At 38.6% G+C, this 19896-nt stretch overlaps 1 protein-coding gene across 1 annotated transcript; it reads right to left on the bottom strand.

The window, feature by feature from the left end:
• Window positions 1-7315: 7315 nt before the first annotated feature.
• On the bottom strand, window positions 7316-19536 carry RAB6 (ribonuclease 4). The gene is made up of 2 exons (XM_014454713.2): window positions 19454-19536; window positions 7316-8586 (listed from the first exon to the last, which is right to left on the bottom strand). The coding sequence occupies exon 2, from the start codon at window positions 8567-8569 to the stop codon at window positions 8129-8131; it is 441 nt and encodes a 146-aa protein (XP_014310199.1). The 5' UTR covers window positions 8570-8586; window positions 19454-19536; the 3' UTR covers window positions 7316-8128.
• Window positions 19537-19896: the final 360 nt, after the last annotated feature.

The raw sequence follows: 19896 nt of genomic DNA, 5'->3' as shown, positions 1-19896 counted from the left end.
TCATGTTTTTGTCGTTTTTATATCATGCCTCTGTTGTTGTTATATCCTTTTGTTACTGTTTATTTATTAATACATTTATATAGTATTTTCATATACATTTTATAAATTTCCTTTCATCTCTCACACTTTTATTATAGAGAAAGGGCAAATAGCCATATTAAAATATCTCTGCTAAGTAATTCCCTTTTTAAAAAATATATATTTTATTGATTTTTTACTGAGAGGAAGGGAGAGGGATAGAGAGTTAGAAACATCGATGAGAGAGAAACATCGACCAGCTGCCTCCTGCACACTTCCCACTGGGGATATGCCCACAAACAAGGTACATGCCCTTGACCGGAATTGAACCTGGGACCCTTGAGTCCACTGGCCAATGCTCTACCCACTGAGCCAAACTGGTTAGGGCAGTTAATTCCCTTTTCATGTGCATGAATTTCGTGCACTGGGCTACTAGTCTATATAATAAAGAGCCAGGGTCATAATGACCAATTAGGACCAAAGGCTCAACCAGACTGGGGCCACTGCAGAGGCCCAACCCAGCACTGACTGCCTAGGGGGCTGCAAATCAGGCCCAGAGAGAGGCCTTCAGAGAAAGAGGCTGGGTCTGATCCATAGCCTCTGTGGCAGCTGTTGATCAGAACTTGCATCTCTTTCTCTCCTGGCCTGGCCAACAGCTGTGCCGCCATTTCTTTCCAGTCCTCCACCGGGGCTGCTGATAAGCTCCACCTTGCTGATCAGGCACAGTTGATAGGCCCAGAGACACTGACTGGCATAGAAACTAACCAATCAGAACAAAATCTGGGTGAATGTAAGGAGCCAATGGCAGCCTAGGAGGCAGAACTTTTGATGCTGACTGGTATAGAAACTGACCAATCAGAACCAAATTTGGGTCAACTGTGAGGAGCCAATGGCTGCCTAGAGGCAGAGCTTTTGATGCTGACTGGCACAGAAACTGACCAATCAGAACCAAATTGGCCAGGAGAGGAGGGCAGTTGCAGGCAAGATCAGGCCAGCAGGGGAGGGAAGTTAGGAATGATCAGGCAGGCAGAGGCAGTTAGGGGCAATCAGGCAGGCAGGCACCTGAGTGATTAGGAGCCAGTGGTCCCAGATTGTGAGAGGGGTGTCCAATCGCCAGTTTATAATGGTTGGACATCCCCCGAAGGGTCCCCAATTGGAGTGGGTGCAGGCTGGGGTGAGGAAATCCCTCCCCCTCTGTGCACGAATTTTGTGCACTGGGCCTCCAGTAGCAAATAGTTAGTAAAACTTTGAGATGGCAAACTTGATAGCAGTTTTCATTTAGGAATGGATATTATTGAAATCCCCTGTGAAATGATTTGTAATGGATCTATTATTGAAGCTACCTTTGGAAATAGTATATCTGTAGATATATTTAAAAATATATCTAAACGTGTGATACTTTGTCCAAAAAATGAGCATGTTCATAAATTAAATGAAGAAATTTTGGATATGCTCAATGGAGATTTTCACATATATTTGAGTGAAGATTCCATCGATTCAATGGATGATGCCAAAAAGGAAATTTTTCCCATTGAATTTCTTAATAATATTACTCCTTCGGGAATGCCATGTTATAAATTAAAATTGAAAGTGGGTGCAATCATCATGCTACTGAGAAATCTTAATAGTAAATGGGGTCTTTGTAATGGTACTAGATTTATTATCAAGAGATTGTGATCTAACATAATAAAAGCTGAAGTATTAACAGGATCTGCGAAAGGAGAGCTTGTTATGATTCCAAGAATTGATTTGTCCTTATCTGACACTGGCCTCCCATTTAAATTAATTTGAAGACAGTTTCCTGTGATGCCAGCATTTCGATGATTATTAATAAATCACAAGAACAAACTCTAGTCAGAGTAGGAATATCCCTACCTGAACCCATTTTCAGACATGGTCAGTTGTATATGTTGCTTTCTCTCGAGTTCAAAGAGCATGTGATGTTAAAGTTAAAGTTGTAAATACTTCATCACAAAGGAAATTAGTCAAGCATTCTGCAAGTGCTTTATCTCTTAATGTGGTATGCAGAAAGATATTAGAATAAGTTAAATCAATTTATCAGTCATTGTTTGTACCAATGTTGTTTTTAAATCATTTTTTGCTGTTTTTATGTAGTATTTTTGTTATTTTTATATCATGTCTTTGTTGTTGTTATATAATGTTGTTATTGTTTATTTATTAATAAATTTATATATTATTTTCATATACATTTTACAAATTTCCTTTCATCTCTGACACTTCTATTATAGAGAAAGGGCAAATAGCAATATTAAAATATTTCTTCTAATTAATTCTTTTTCGATGTGCATGAATTCATGCACTGAGCCACTAGTATGCATATATGCATAGCCCATGGACACAGACAATGTTGTGGTGAAGGCCTGGGTGAGGCAGGTGCGAGTTGGAGGGGGTCAACGGGAAACAAACAAACTGGACATCTTTAATGCTTTCAGCAATAAAGATAAATTAAAATAAGTAAGTAAATAAATATATTTTGCCACTATCTCTAAATTCCTCTTACGTGAGTGTCCTGAAATTCATTTCCCTTGACACCAGAGAAGTGCCGCCTATTTCCAACTGGTGATGGGAGAGACCCCCAGCCCTTGGTGTCAGTGCTCTTCTGGTAACAAAAGAGTTCTTACTCATTCTCACACTAATTAGAATGCAGCAGAAAGTGTTTTATTGCTGCTAATGCAGCATAGCAAAGCTTAACAGAAGTTCCAAAGTAAAATTATGGAGGTTTGAACCCTTCGTTGCCCTCTTCCTTATTGCCTTCCTTTGAAACACACAGAGCTCCGAAGCAGAAATGAATCCTATTTCTTTTTGTCCCAACTCTTGTCTAGTGTCCTTGATACTCTAATTCTCCCAATACCTTCCTTTTTTTTTCTATGGAAACTAGGGATATCAGCAAAGAAAAGCCAGAAGAGAGCATAACGGAACCTGTACCAAGTGAGAGGCAAAATGGTAAAAAACTTTAAACAACCTTATCTAAGTGAACAGGAACCAAAGGAGAGGGAGGGTCTCTCCTCTGAGGGAGGTCACAGTCAATAATGAAGAACTTGCACTGGGCAGCATCTTTGTGGTGGCAGTTAGGATACTTCCCTGCAGTGAGATTGCAGTTAGTGAGGTTAATAGGTTTTGGGCTCTGGTGGCCTTTCTTGCGGACAGTCTTGGGCAGCTCACAGGCAGCAGCCACATTCTGGAAGGAGTCATGCAGAAAGGTGTTTTGAGGCTTACAGTGCTGAGTATAATTATTGACACCATGCATTGCCTTGTTGCATTGCAGAGGGCTTGGTTGTGTATGATGAATTTCAAAACACTGAGCATTGGTGAGATTTTTAGGCAAAGCATTGTTGCTAGATTGGATGCTGCTGGATTTATGAATCACTTAATAAAGCCAGATTTACTCTGTTGAATTTTGTTTGGTAACAGAGGGGAAGGATCACCATGAATTGGAGCCTACAAGCTTCTCAGTGGCCAAAGAACTAAAAATAGGACAGTAGCAACAAGTAGGAAAGGAGTTTTAGTGGCTGAAATGTGTATAGTATATTGCTGGAACCGTAAGTGGCTAGGTATGACTGCTTTTAAGAGGAAAGTAAAGTGAATGATAGGAGATGAGGCCAGAGAGGTGAGAAAACATCAGATTATGTAGGAGATTATGTGCTGTACTAGAGAAAGTTGATATTTCCTATAGGATATACATCTAGTATACACGAAAAATTCCAAAATTTGGATGGCATAGTCTTGCTGGTGATCATGAAGATCACATATGTTGCAAATTGATTTTATTCATTAGAGTTTTTGGTTGCCAGCAACTCAAAACAATTTGAGATAGCTTAAGGGGAAAAATGTAAATGGTGGTGTGAGTAGTGTGGGGATTTATTGGAAGAATGTGGGAGAGATTACAATATGAAAAAAATATAGCAGAAGAATTGGTCTTTGGAAATAGCTGAAAACCAATAAACTGCGTTAAGCTGGAAATCAGGGCTTAATGGGCATAAATCCACTTCCTTCTTTTTTTTTTTAACCCTGAATCACTACTTGAAATTCAGACTCTGAAGACAGTGTAGGGGAGAAAAAAAAATTTTTCTTTTATCCTTCTAGTTTCTCAGCTAAAGCCTCTGTAATCAAAAGCAAATTAACAAGAGAAAAACAAACAAGTAATTATCATGAATATCTCGTTCATACATGAGAAAAACTCAAAGATGAGTAACTGAAAGAGGTGGCCAGCACTTGGGCACATACTATCTTCAGCTAAAACAAAGGAAGAAGAGTGTGTGAGAGCCAAGTTGTGGAAAAGTGACTGTTAAATCCGTGCTAATGAAGAATCCATCTTATATAAAAACTGCTGTTTGAAATTTTAACCCTGCTATTTTGGCTTCTGTAAACACTTGCTTGCTTAAATTATAAGGAAAATAAGACTACTCCCATTCCAGAGAGGCCATAAACTATGCCCCAGACAAAGTTGTCAGTGCTGGCACCAGGCCAGGCCTTGAGATATGGTCTCATGGCCCCTTCCCAGCACACAGGCCTTCTTTCTCAGAAGGCCCAGAAGGTTCATTCCAAATTTGGGAGACAAAAGGCTGGAAAAAGTATAAATAGAGAAAGTTTCCTCCATGTTGGGGGGACTCAGAATTTGAAAGACACATTTTTCTCTGGGCCTGCGCATAATTACAATTAAAATATAACTTCCCTTTCTCTAAGCATTGCTTGTTTTTTTTCTCCAGTCTTCTCTAGCACTGACAGGAGACAGGCCAAGAAACATTGTGAGAGCTTAAGAAATTTTATTGCATTCTCTCACAGTGACCTGGGTCCAATGTGTTGATGTCAGCAAGCAAGAGTAAGAAGGGAGGAATATCTATTTATCTCCTGTGAAGGACAGGGTAACCAGTTCAACCAAGTGCAGGTGGGAGGCCAGATATACCAGGTGTATCGATTAATAATGCAGTTTTTTTTCAATAGATGGAGTAACAGGTATGTTGATATATATGCGATTTGATACCTATGCTATTTTGTTGTATTGACCACTAACTTCAAAACTTCATATGTCAAATTTTCTGAAGGTGTTAACATCATAGATATTTTTACCCTTAAAAATGTTGAATTTTGTGCCAAAAAAAAGAGCATTTGCAGGAAGTTTTAATACATTACTTTACTTTGAAGAAAAGTGCTGCTGAAAGTTATCCTATACTTTGGGAAGCTTATGGTGAACATGCTCCATCTCAAGATACTTGTGAACACTGGTTTAAATGCTTTAAAAGTGATGATTTCAATGTGAAAGACAAAGAACATCCAGGTCAACCGAAAAAGTTTGAAGACCAACAATTATAAGCATTATTGGAAAAAGATGCATGTCAAACTCAAAAACAACTTGCAGAAAGATTAAATGTTGCTCAGCAAACAATTTCTTATCGTTTACAAGCAATGGAAAAGATTTTAAAGGAAGAAAAATGGGTGCCACATCAACTGAACAAAAGACAAATGGAAACTGAAAAGTCATCAGTAAAATGTTGTTTCAATGGCATGAAAGTCTTTTTTTTTTTTTTTTGCATTGAACCGTGACTATCGATGAAAAGTGGATTTATTTTGAGAATCCCAAATGCACAAAAACATGGGTTGATCCAGGTCAACCATCAACATCGACTGCAAGGCCAAATTGCTTCAGAAAGAAGACAATGCCCTGTGTTTGGTGGATCAGGAAGGTGTGGTGTATTATGAGCTTCTAAAACCAGGTCAAACTTTTAATACTGATCACTACCAAAAAGAAATAATCAATTTGTACCACACTTTGATGGTAAAATGACCAGAATGGGCCAGAAGACATGGCAAAGTAATTTTGCTTCATGATAATGCACCATCACACACTTCAAAACCAGTTAAAGACACATTAAAAGATCTTGCCTGGGAAGTATTAGCCCACCTGAGGTATCCACCAGACCTTGCTCCTTCAGATTACCACTTGTTCTGATAGATGGCACATGCACTTTCTGAGAAGCACTTCAAAACATATGAAGAAGTGGAAAATTGTGTCTCTGAATGGTTTGCCTCAAAACAAGAAAAGCTCTATTGGGACAGTATCCACAAATTACCTGAAAGATGGGGGAAATATGTAGCTAGCAGTGGACATTACTTTGAATAAAGCACTTTTGATGTTGCTCTTGAATTATCCTGTTTCTGAATTATTAACCAGTACCAATTTATCTCATCTCAAAAACTGGAGGTCAGTCTGAGAAGAGCCAGGAGCTCTTTGTGTCATACATCAAAGACAGTCTTCTGGGTACAAAGGAATGGCAAGGCCTTCAGGGCAGGAGATAAAGAGTAAAATTCAACCAAGTAAGTTTGAAGATCTAATTGGCTTTATTAAGCAATTCTGGAATTTGGCAGCATCCCATCTAGCAACTAGAAAGGCGCTTTGGTGAGTTGTACAAAATGGGAGGTTTTATAGGCGGAAAGAAGGTGGATTACCAAGTTAATAGAGTGGATTATTTTAAACCGGACACCTTCATTCAGGGGAAGGCAGGGGGTCATATCAGGCAGATTAACTTACCAGTGCTGATCAGGAAATTCCAAATTGATTGGTTTACAATTCCACCTCTGGAAGAGGCTGAAATTTGGTTAGTTATTAAGTTTTCGTTTGGTGACTTGAATTAGCAAAAATGATTCACAATTTTACTCATGAATTCTCATGCCTATGATTTTTTGACTTTATAATAGTGTGAAAGCAATATGCATTCAGTAGAAACTGGCTGCGCTCAGCTATGATGTTCAGTCGTGTTGAAAAGAATGGTTGAAAACAGTCCAAAATGGAGTCCCTTTTGGTAACTATGTGAGGTAACAGATAGATTGATTACCTTGATTGTAGTGATTCTTTCACAATGCAAATGTGTACTCAATCAGGTTGCACACCTTAAGTATAAACAATGGATATTTCCTGTAATTCAAATACTTTCTGTTTTGTCCTTTCAGGGGGGCATGCGTGCACACACACACACACACACATGCACACACACACAGTCTCACATACATACTTCCCTTCATAGCTGCTGGTGTCTTCATACATATCTATTCCTCAATTTGTTTCAAAATAATCAAAGGGGAAAGGGAGGGGTGTGAGAATTGTCTTTAGTATATCACACAAACGTTTCTGTGTCGTGGTCATTGATGCAATAGGTTTTAATCATGAACCAGTTTATGAGGGTATTAAGGTGTTGGTGCATGTTAAAAACTAGATAATAATTAAAAGAGGATAAAAGAAAAAAATCTCCACATAAATACCATAGCACCATATTCATAGATATCTGTAGTTTGAGTTCTTTATTAAAAGGAATACATGGAAAATCTTTTAAATCAGGAAGAGTGAATGAGTCTTAATGATCTAGTACATTGTTAATACTTTAACTTACTACAATGATTCAAAAGTTTGGGAAGAGAAAAATATAGTTCTTTGTATCATGTCTTAGTCTTATTAGATCCAAATATAACAAGGTTGCCAATTAAACAGACAATTGTACAAAATGAAGTCTCATTTTGCCAGTTTATACTTCCAAATTTGTAATGCTTCCCCCAACTGCTGACTTTGAGAATATTAAAAAGATGATACTCTCAAAACACTCCTTATGATGAAGTAGAAAAAGTCCCGGATTAGTAGCCAGTTGAAGTGGATTTGTTGCTTCAGCATTTCCACTAACTTCATCATCTTCAGCAAATTCTTTAACTTTGGGCTCCTATATGTAGCAACATCAGCATTGCAGGGGTGTGGTGGTATTAAAATTAGATAACTGAGATGGAAGCACCTTAAAATACTTGAAATGCTATATCATATACGTAATAACTAAATTTCAGAAGATAGGATCTGAGAGAGCTAAGCTGACCAGTATTATAAAAGGAAACAGAAGAGTTTGTAGAAATTTTTATTACAGAAAAGCCCAGTCCCATTATAGGTTTATGTCTCCATTTCTCTTTGATGCATTTAACAGAATGGATTATACAGGTAAAAGGGAGTAATAAGCAGAGGAGGCAGAGCCTGAGATAACTCAAATGTATTACTCATTGCAATTTAAGGAATATGTAAAAGGTCAACCACGGGACCATAACCCCTGCAGGGTATCATCTATCTGTCAATGTGCACAGGCACCAGGGGGTTACCCTGACAGGCGATGACAACACGCCTAGTGCTGGCAGTGGCCTTGTATGAGCAGTTGGGGGGAGAGGAACTTCCTGTATCTTTGCAGTCTGTGACTCTCACTACACCTGCATGGCAGTTCATCATGCCATTCTTGCACCGGATATTGGGGTTGTTGCAGATGTTATTAATGGTCCCGATGTTTTCGTGGATGAAGGTGTTGAATGGCTTGCACTTAAGCTTAGTCATCTCCTGTTTGTCCATCCTCCTGTTGCAGTACAAGTTGGTGCCACCTGGCCCTATAGAGTCAACATGTTGCCGCTGGAATTTTTCATTTCTGGTCTCGCCATAGGAGGGCTGCACCAGCCCCAGCCCCAGCAAGGTCAGCAGCGAGAGCACAAGCAATGAAAGGGTCTTCTGGAGAGCCATCACTACCTTGGAGGCCCCTGGGGAGAAATCAAGAGGTAGGAGAAAGGAAGGTAAGAAATGGGCACCAAAGAGAGGTGTGGAGAATGGCAAGTTGATATTTCTTCAACTCTATAGTCTACTCTTTTCTCCCCACTTCTCTGCTCACAACTTTTCTCATCACTGCTTCCCCAAGAGTTAAAAGTTTGCAAACATGCTCTTCTCTGAAAGCAAGAACTTTTCTCTTTTATAGGGAGACGGTGCTGTAGCCAGTACAGTGACTCAGGGCAGAGACTGACGGGCTGGATGTCCAAGTGTATATGTCCTTTATGGTCAGGGTGTGAAAAGGGAGAAAAGGCAGATCTAAATGACACTGGAGTTGTCCGTCTCTTGAGGAAATTCTCTAGTCACTTAGGAGAGTGTTTGGTTCCCTGGAGACTCTGATTCCCAAAAGTTTGGACAGACAGGATATGCCAATGAGAGTTTGTAAACTGATTTTAATTCCTGACATCTGGGAATTGAGGAAGGTGCGGGAAAAGGATAGAGTAACATTTAAGGTTAGCCTTTCCTCTCACATGTCTATTCTTTTTTTAAATTAAAAAAATTTTCTATTACAATTGACATATACTATATTAGTTTCAGGTGTACCACACAGTGATGATACATTTATATACCTTACGAAGTGTTCACCCCAAAAGTCTAGCACCCACCATATGTTGTTATTACAATGCTATTGACTATATTTCCTATGCTGATTTCGCATACCCATGGCTATTTTTAAAACTGGCTATTTGTACTTTTTAATTCCCTCACCTTTTTCACCCGTTGGCATTCTTTTAATGATATTAAAATTGAGTTGTTTTTTTTTTAAAAAAAAACACTTATAAATCCTATTTTAAAAAGTAAAAATGGAGTATCCAGCCTAAGTGCTCTGAAAATAGTAAATATATGTTGAGTGAACTAATAAACAAAACAAAGGAACTAATGAATGAATGAAATGATATGTTTATAGGGAATAAAGGTGTTTCCCAGGCTTGTGGAATTGACTGATAAAAGAAATTTAAAAAATAAATGTCAACAGCACAATCTCCACAAAAGAGGACTTGGACTGTGACTTCTTTCCTTGCTGTTTCTATGCACAACCTAAAAACTAGGCCATGGTGATATAATCCGTCATCATGCATGTATCCTTCATGCTGTGTCTATCTTCCCAATAGCTGTTGTCAGTTTGCTGTCGACTCTAGTTGCAGAATCATTTTGTTGGCATTTTCGGCAGTGTAAAATAAGCATACGTTTAATAGAGTTTTTTAAAAAAACACAAAACTAACCAAAACCTTCAGAGCACAACAAAGAAAGCATTGCCATATAGTGTCAGAACATTGCTTCTGTTGACTGAGGAAAGGAAGGAACCAAGACCTATCTGAGTCTAAAATCAGTGCTTTTTCCACATCTTCTATTCCCTCTCTCTTGCCACTCCCCAAATATTCAGGATATTAAAGACATTTATGTTCAAAATTGCTTCTCTTTAGCAACAGAATTTAATCAGGGGTGGGATAGGGTAGGAGAGGAAGTGGGAATCTCTCACCAACACCAACTAACTAGATGCTGCCATCTGAGGGTCTCTCCTGGGATTGGCATGAACTCATGAACTGAATCTCCTTGACCATGGCAATGAGGCAGGGCTGACTCACTAGAGCAGCGATTTTCAACCTTTTTCATCTCATGGCACACATAAACTAATTATTAAATTCTGAAGCACTCCAAAAGTATATTATTTGTCAATCTGACAAAAAAAAATCCGTATAATTTTGATTCATTCACACCAGGCAGCTATCATGTTGGTTGTAATTATTTTTAATTTGACAATCTAAGAGAAAAGTGGTCAGTTTCCCTGACTAGTCAGATACTGCAGGTTTTAAAAATTGTGGGGGCATACCAGTTGAAAATCTCTGTACTAGAGCAAATAAAATTAATCTCTGACTCAACAGGAAGTGAGCAACCAAAACAGAAAGGACCATTTTTTTGAGGGTCATACAGGCCCATTTCTACACATGCAGTCCAAGAGCTGATAGTAGCTGAAGTCCTAGTTTAATGAATAAGGGTACTACTGTCCTTTGTTTTCAAAGAAGCTTCATGATGGCAGGTCACACTGTCTGGGTGACTCAAATGGCCGATGAGGATCCTGCATACCAGTTTCAAACATAACTTCATTCTTTAAAATGCTATCTCCTTTTGCTTGTATAGAAAAGGCCAGAAGGCTCTAGGTCATATTTCAGTGCGTACAGCTATAGATATGAGACATGGACTTAGGAAGAGAGAGAAGGGGACAGTTGTGGGAAGAAGAGTAACAGGGAGAAATGATGCTTGATTAACTCCTCATCCTTAGACTAATGGATAGAATTTCTGAAGGTACACTTAGCACTTGGATAATAGCTTCATCATAACAATGTACTTTGGGTTATTTCCCCCATATCTAATCTTGCAGGGGTAATCTCACACCTCTGATTTTGCATGGGTTTGTCTAACTTTTTCTCAACCTACTTCTTTGTGTCCAAGATATGATTTAGAAAGACAATTGGCTACAGAGAAAAACTAAACTATTCATGCAAGAGCAAACCCACAGCCTCAGCCACAATAACCAACTGATTTAAAAAGACATAAACAAATATTTGGCAACAGAAGCCCAATGTAGCCATCAATGGGTGTATCTCAGTACCAGAGCTACAGCAGAAAATGAAATGGTCCCCAAACCATCCCAACACATACTTTTTGGTCAGAGCTTGCCTCAAAGGCTCTCTCTACTCTACCACATTGATTCTCAATAAGAACTTCTTTTGATACTGTGATCCCAAAGAACTAGTTCTGCCACTTTAATTATATGATCTGGAGAAAATTACTTAATCTCTCTCAGCATTATTCCTCATAAGCAAGTGAGTATAATAATACCTGCCTTTAGGGATGTTATGAGAAATAAATGATAAAATCAATGTTAAGTGCTTATCATAATGCCAGGTACATGGTAAGTGCTCAGTAAGTGTTGGCAATGGTCATTTTTGTAATTTCCTTTTTCTTGGTTTCCTTTACTTCCTTTAAACTGGATAAAATAATGAATGACTACACCACGTTGTGTATATTATTATTCCCCTCTCCCTTATTGTGTAGAGTACCTGTATTCCTTCCAAATTAGAAGGCTGTTTTTAAGTTGAAATATCTCAGCTACTAGAATTTATGCTGTGTCCCTACAGAAAATTTTCCTCTTCACATTGAGTGGAATTTTCTTCCTTGCATATCACCATTCTTCAAAGGGCTTGGGCATTTTGAGGTTTTTGTTTTCTTTTCGTTGCAATGTTGACCAGGACTTCAATTCCTCAAATAAAGACTGAGATAAAGACTGACTTGCCTGTCACATGACATTTCATTTTAAGCAGCTTTAGGTTGTGAGAGCACAAGAGACCCAGAGCAAAAAGTGTTAGGCTTGGCTACCCAGCTGCTAGTTCCATCAGCACGTCAGCAACCAGCCCCATCCCATTGCCATGTAATTTCCTAGGAAACAGTCATTTGCCCTAACACCAGAGCAGAGAATGCAACGATAATAATCTAAGCAGATGTTTGGAGAAGATATGTGTTTTCCCAGCTATGGCACACTCAATATAATAATGATCCATACCTTTGGCCTTTCCTATTAAGGCCTTGAGTAGGTCAATGATCTCTATGGAAGTCATCTTGCATCATATCAAGGTGAAGGTACTGGTTGGAGAATGTCAGAAAAGGATCCTAATATTCTACCAAAATCTGGACCTTTCTCACTTCCTAAGAAGTTCTTGGGATTTTACAATAAGGCAAATTTTCTATTAAAAGAGATTTGGAAAACTCTTCTTCCTACTTTCTTAGGAAATGACAGTGATATGAAGTTTGAATTAGGTTCACTCAAGGAAGAAAGATTCATGTGCTGAGTGTGCACCAGTAATTTACTTCTCCATTTCTTCCTGCATAAGTTTAAATACTTTGAGTCTGGGCTCTCCCAGGTGGCACCTGGACACTGATCTATAACCTGGGTATTGAAGAAGCAAGGCTTTTGGCCCATTTCAGGGCAATATAGGCAGCAGGAGAGGACACCATTGTGAATACCGTGACCACTACAGTCATATATTCACAAGACAGCAAAACTAGTGATTCATAATTGTTATTTATTAACAACTACTTTATAAATAAAATATTCAGACACCTGTTGATAGAAATTAGGTAGCAGGAAGTTAGCAATTAAATCTGTGAATTGATTGGTGTATTTTATGAAAAGAGAGTCTGTTTACCTAAGCTTGTGATTACTTGAAAACAAATTTAGACAAAGAAGAATAAGGGATAAGTTTGGAATCTTTCTATAAATTCCCAAAGACCTAACAGTTGCCCGACCCCCATTGAAAAAGTAAAAGTTTCAAGATAAAATAATGAAAAGTAATCAAATTTTTAAACTTTATATGAAATAATCAGGAGAATTCCCTGGGAGCAGTCTAGTCACAGCAACTCAAAATTACCTCCTGCCTAAGACAAGAGGTGCATTCTAGGAGTGAATTTTGATGTACATGCAGAGTCTGTGTGTGTGTTTATGTGTAAGAAAGAAAGAAAGAGAGAGAGAGAGAGAGAGAGAGAGAGAGAAAGTTTAAGAGGGAGGTAGATAGAAAGTTTAATTAATCTGTTGGTATTTAGTTCTAAACACTATTTCTCAAAGTTTAACTTTTGTAAAAGGAATATTGGCTTATTTGACAGCCAGAACAATTTGCTCCTCTTGAAAATTTTGCTTAGCAGCCATGAGCCCTGGAATTTCACAGCTCTACTGTAAGATGACTCTCACATCCTTACACTCACAAAAAGGGAAAGTCTACCTCCCTATTGACTGAGAAGGAGCTAACTGATAGGGAAAAAGGCATTTGTGTTCCATGCCATCCTCTCTGGGGACAGTTGAGTAGAGAAAATGGGGAAAAATCAATAAGCCAGGAATTGATGAGAAGACTTTGATTCTTACTGATTTCAGAGACATTTTTATTTACTAACATATTGTAACACAGAAAACAAAAGATCCAGCAGCTCATTTTCTGGCAATGAATGTAGTCACCACTGTTTTGGAGTGTGTGGGGGAAAATGCCAGGAATGGAGAGCAGAGCCAACTCTGGGTCAGGGTCTTGCTGGTTATGGACGGTAAAAGGAATCATCAAAAGGACAGGTTAGCCATGTTCACAGGCAACAACTATGTCTCTGAACCCTGATGTGGCTCTGTACTGGCAGGGAGGCCAGGGGGACCCTCTTTATGCCTGCAAATATTGACCTGAAAAGGAGACCTGCTTATTCTGAAATTTTTTGTAAGACATTCCATTCCTATCTTCACAGATGACCTTGATGTTGTTACTGGTGTCTTTACAGAGTGAAGTTAGGCCTCATCTCTACATCATGGTTTCACAGTATCTGCCATTGTGGCCACTTGGATTGGCATCATAGTGCTGGGCCAGGAAGAGTCTATAGTGTTGTCATTTGAGCCAGCGTCAGTGGGGTCAACCCCAGACCCAGCATGAAGACCAACAACAGGGAACCCAGGTCCATCATCACCTCTACTAACAAAGGCTCCTGCCAAGGGCAGAAGGTATGATGGGGCAAATTAGGCTAAAAGGAGAGGGCATCATGAGTCAAATACTCTCAGTCACCTAAATTGCATAATATCTTTTCCTCATTAATCTCACATTTCTTATCAAGCCATTGCTTTGGAAAATCAATCTACAATTTCCTGAACACAACATCCAGCCCCAAACATTCTTTCCTATCCCTTAAGACTCACTGAGTATTTACCATTCTATCAGTCATAGCATTACAATATCCATTCACATTCTAATTCATTTATTAATTAATTGAATAACAAAAATTACATAAGCTCTTCTGGGTACAAGGCACTGTGCTAGGTCCAGGCACATAGAGACCATTAAGACATAACCAAGTCCTCTCTAAAAGGATATGTAGCATCCATGGGGAAGGAATAGGAGCTCCATTTCACTGAGATGAGACAATAAGATAGGAGACTTATCAAAAAGATGGACTTAAAAAGACATATGTTTAATTGGTTTTAAACAGAAAGGAAGGAAGAGGGAGAGAGAGGGAGAGAGAGAGAGAGAGAGAGAGAGAGAGAGAGAGAGAGAGAGAGAAAGAGAGAAGAGAAGGATAGAGAACCATTGATGTGAGAGAGAAACATCTATTGATTGCCTCCTATAGGCACCCAGACCAGAGATCAAAGCAACACCAGGGGTTTGATCTGACCAGGAATAGAACCAGCAAATGTTTGGTGCATGGGATGAAGCTCAACCAATTGAGCTATAGTGTCCAAAGAGATCAAAGGGGGACTTTTAATGAACCCTAAACCCAGGAAAGGGCGAATGAGAGGATTGTTAAAGTCAGGATTCCAGGTATTCAAGCTAATAAACCAGCTGGATAAAAGGAGGGTAGTTGGGAGCACTTTTGCCCTGAGGTGAATGGAGACAGACCTAATTCCCCAAGAATTAGTTGGTTTGTGACTAAAGGTGGAATTATTATGTACTAGTTAGAAAAAACAGGGAGGAGCATGGTAGAATCAATGCAATTCCTGGAAGTGGGTCTGGGGTTAACTTTTACAGAAGACTGGAGGAAGAGGAATTCAAGCTTATCCTTAGGACAATGTGGATTATTCTCAGAGAATATTTTCTAGTTTCCCTATAAATGTATATAGACTGTTATACAACAGGCATATGATGTTACTATGTGATAAAAAAACAACAACAACAACAAAGAAAACCTCTTCAGAACTTTTCTGCAAGCTAAAGTCCTCATAATTGGCTGTCATGATTTCTTAACATCTTCCTGAAAAGAAGAATAAGCCCTAGCCAGTTTGGCTCAGTGAATAGAGTGTCAGCCTGTGGACCAAAGAACTGTTTGGTTCAGGTCAAGGGCATGTGCCTACTTTGCAGGCTCCTTCCTGGCCAGGGCCCTGGTTGGGGCTCCTACAGCAACCAATCAATGAATCTGTTTCTCTCACATCAATATTTCCCTCATTCTTTCCCTCTCTCTTCCACTCTCTCTAAAAATCAATGGAAAAATACCCTGGGTTGAGGATTTTAAAAATTAAATAAATAAAGTATTTTTTTTAAAAAAAGAATAAGGAAGAGAAGAGAATTGCTACCATTATCTGTCAAGAGTTTTCAGTCTAAACTGTAGAACTCACACTTCCCAGGGGCAGTGTGTCATAGACACTCAAATAAACCCATAAAGTAAATATAATGCTTCTTCCTGGAGTATGATTTTATCTCAATGATAGCTATTAAAATATAATTAAACAAGTATAGTTTATAACAAAATAGAAAACAAATTTCTTAAGATCTTTTAAAACTTTATGTGCTAAGAAATGTGAAGATTTGAGAACTGAAAACTATTTGGTGTTTGAAGCAGGTAGTTTTCTGACAATGTCTTTACTTCTTTGGAGAAAAATTTAAAGAACATTCAGAGCCTTTAAAAACCGTCATATCTTTCCCCACATTATATCAAATATGTATGAGTGTTCCCACATCCAATAATAAAAGTGACTTTTCACAAAAATTTGAAACTGATTTTTATAATTTTGTTTTTCAAATTGTTTGTGAATGAGCAACTTAATTACTTTAGGATTGGCTATGATTTCTTAGTAACCATCACACTAATGAGAAATTCTTACAATGGGAGAAAAAATTGGACCTTCAATTTATTCTTAAGTGTGATGTAAGTCATACAAATCCTAAATTAAAAGAAAACAAATGTTACATTTTCATAGACATTAAATTAATTAGTAATCTTTATTTTGTACTTTTCTATATCAATAAAATTATTTTCATGCCAAATATTTTTATACCGTTAAAGATGCCACAAGTTCTAGCACTAAGCCTGTAGTATTACTAAACAGCCCTTGAAGTATGTCTGTGAATCTAGAAAGACCAGGAAATCCAGGGTTCTGATGGTTTCATAAGAAGGCATGTGAGAGAGGGAGCAAAGTGAACACTCTTTCTCATCATCATTTGGCATTGATACACCTTGTCTGATTCATAATAACAATACACAAATTTGGCACACTGTTGAAGAACACCAAATTATACACTAAGAAATTTTTTGGTCATTCCACAATTTTGAAATAAATAGCAGCTGAAAAAATTTCCATTACGGACATCAATTATAATTTATAATAGAATCAACTGAAAGCATGTTTTTGTAACTTGAGCAAAAATGTGGTTCATGACTGAAGAGGGAAGAGCCAGCCCCAAAAGAATAACAAGTATTCATACATGGCCACTGCTTCAGCACAGCTGCTCACCTGCCATGCTTCCCATTTGCCAAGCTCTTTACATTTACATTGTGCTTTTTAGTCTTCTGGGTGTGTTTTCTTTTTCTAGTTTTGTGGAAGACCTCATCAACGTTTTATTGAATTGGATTCATTTAGGTCTCTTGTTCTTCAATAGACACATATTGCCTTCTAATGTCAAAAGCAATTATAGAATCTCAGATTCCCAAGTTGGAACAAGACCTTAGGGTCACCAAGGCAACACCTCTCTGCCTGGGGCCAGAAACCCAGAGTTCAAAATCAGGAAGTAGAACCAGAGCTGTAGTAACGAAAAGAGTCATTAGGTGGCAGTGGTGGGTAGACATGTTGCTAGCATTTGCGCGCTATAGTGGAGACCATGGGTCCTTGTAATTTGTGCCAGTGCTCTACAGGTTGTGGGGATATTGTTGTTCAAAGAAGGGGGTCTGAGCTGCTGGGCCTGTCTAGAGTTTGTTTAGATAATGAGACCAAGGACACCCCATTAGATACAAGTGTCAAAGCAACGGTCATAAAGCTCAGTATCTGCCCACAAGGATATCACAAAATAAAGATGTACCTATTGCCAATTTCCACAGGTGCCATTTCAAGCTGTTATCCAATTACCTGACTACTTGTCAGGGTTTTCTACTGGTGTACACTCTACAGGAGGGCAGAGCTCATATTATTCACCTTGAATCTCAGTGCCTGCCTCATAGTAGAACCTCAATATTTTTTAATTTTTTTTAATGATTGACTTAATTTTCCTCTCCAGGCTTAAGTTTGTTTATCTAGAGAATGAGAGAGTTGCTAACTGTAAAGTCTGAAATTCCATGGTTCTCATTAAGCATAAGAGAATCTTTTCCAGTTTTATTAGCGAAAGTCTAGAGGAATTACAGAGACAAGTTATATAAGTTTAGTTGGTAGATAACATAAGGCACCTTGTGAAAGAAATAGATGATAAGAAGACCTGTGATCCACTTTCACTGAAATGTATCATTTCTTAAGGCTCAGAATATTAGCCAAGCCCACACCACCTCTAATTAAGGCCCTAGACCAGCGGTTCTCAACCTGTGGCTTGCGACCCCTTTGGCGGTCGAACGACCCTTTCACAAGGGTCACCTAAGACCATCCTGCATATCAGATATTTACATTACGATTCATAACAGTAGCAACATTACAGTTATGAAGTAGCAACGAAAATAATTTTATGGTTGGGTCACAACATGAGGAACTGTATTTAAAGGGCCAGAAGGTTGAGAACCACTGCCCTAGACTGATGCCACACAGGGGCTTCATATCCTACAAAGCCACTTGCTGGTTGGAGGTTGAAGGAATCACATCCCTGTCTGGAGAGGTAAAGGAAAATCTTTGCTTTTAACCTACAATATTTGCACAATAATTCTGTAAGAACTTAGCTTAATTTTTCTGTCTTATCGTAATCTTGAATCCCTAAGACATCCAGAAACCAAAGCCCAGATGGTACACAGCATGGCCACGTGTATCTAATATGTACTCCCCAACTCACAACTTGCTCACTCATATATTCAATCCTAAATTTCCCCAGAAGAGGTAAAATGAATTTGGGAGAAAGCAAGTATGAGACAGATTATTTGTGGTGCTGAGGTGAATATGCCTAGGCCAAGGGTTTAGAGCCTCACATCTGGTCATCAAACTCACACATAACCTTCCATAGTCAAGCACATAAGTGTCAGTCAGCTTTTTGTCAATGAAATATGTCCTCATTGTTCTTCAGATTAACTTTATCATCTGTCTCAAACCAATCCTTTAATCTACACAAGAATTCATATTCTCTTCCTCTCTCCACAGGCAATGTTTTGTATTCAAGAGGTTCGTCCAACTTTACACACCAGGGAATTAACTTACACTCTATGATAAGTGACTATGGTTTTAATTTCCATACATGTAGCTTCACACAATACCCCACAAAGTGAAGCATAACTCTCAAGGAATATTCTTCTCTTTACCTCTTTTCCTTCTTTCTTCCCTTCAACCTGCCAGTGTACCTTCCTGGATGTTTTTCACTTGGCTCTTAAATAGCAATCAAAACTTTTTTTAAGTAAAAAAATTAGTAGAGATTAGAAGAAAATGAAGCTAAAAGCATTCTTTTTGTTTCTCTTCTTGCTCTGCCACATTTAATGCCTGTTCCCTGGGGGTATCCAGATGCCCTTCAGCTAATGGCTTTCTCAGGACTTTGGGGATTTTATCACAATTCCGGAATTCCTCCTAAACCTCCACTTGCTCCCAGTCTCAGTAATCTCCCTTTATACACGCGTGCTCTCTCTCTCTCTCTCTCTCTCTCTCTCTCTCTCTCTCTCACACACACACACACACACACACACACACACACACACACTCTTAGAAACACAATATCAAAAGAAATCTGCTTTCATTTTAAACTTTAGAATCTGGTTCATTTTTTTCTTAGTTCATAAGTTGGGCCCATAGGCTTTACAGGGGGAAAAATTCTTTCATTGAAATAGCTAAATGGCTAAAAATAGTATGTATATATTTAAAAAATACAGTGATAGATTACCCAGGGGTAAGAATCTTACAAAAATCTGGAAGAGTCCCTCCAACTGAAGATGGTTTCCAGCTCTTTGTTCCTGGAGATGGGTTCCAGCTGTGTGCACTGGATTCCTCAAGTTCTGATTATATAGTGATCAAATAACTGGGTGGGGAAACTAGTTCCAAAGATCCTTAATCCTGGCAGACAGAAGGAAACCAAGGACACTGACTGCCCTTGGCAAACAAGGAAATTCACCTTTTCTTGAAAATGACTTGATCAAATATTTACCCACTGGAGTGGATTAAAGATTTGTTCCGGGAGGCCATTTTTGATGTTCATAAGCCCTTTGTCCCAAAGCTGACCTTTTTGTGATGTCCATGGTTCTTATTCCTGCCAATGACAGGACTAAGGTTTCATTGTTCACATACATGATCTGGATCCAGAATACTTTGCATCTGATCTATGGGCCAACTCAAACAACTGCCTTGG

Source organism: Myotis lucifugus, unplaced genomic scaffold (assembly GCF_000147115.1).
Source record: "Myotis lucifugus unplaced genomic scaffold, Myoluc2.0 scaffold_38, whole genome shotgun sequence".
NCBI classification, from domain to species: Eukaryota; Metazoa; Chordata; class Mammalia; order Chiroptera; family Vespertilionidae; genus Myotis; species Myotis lucifugus.
The sequence above is the reverse complement of the archived record's forward strand: the minus strand, read 5'-3'. Positions and strand labels throughout refer to the sequence as shown.

Bases quoted from the DNA above. Each gene is read 5' to 3' on its own strand.
- RAB6 (XM_014454713.2), bottom strand. From the start codon at position 8,569: ATGGCTCTCCAGAAGACCCTTTCATTGCTTGTGCTCTCGCTGCTGACC.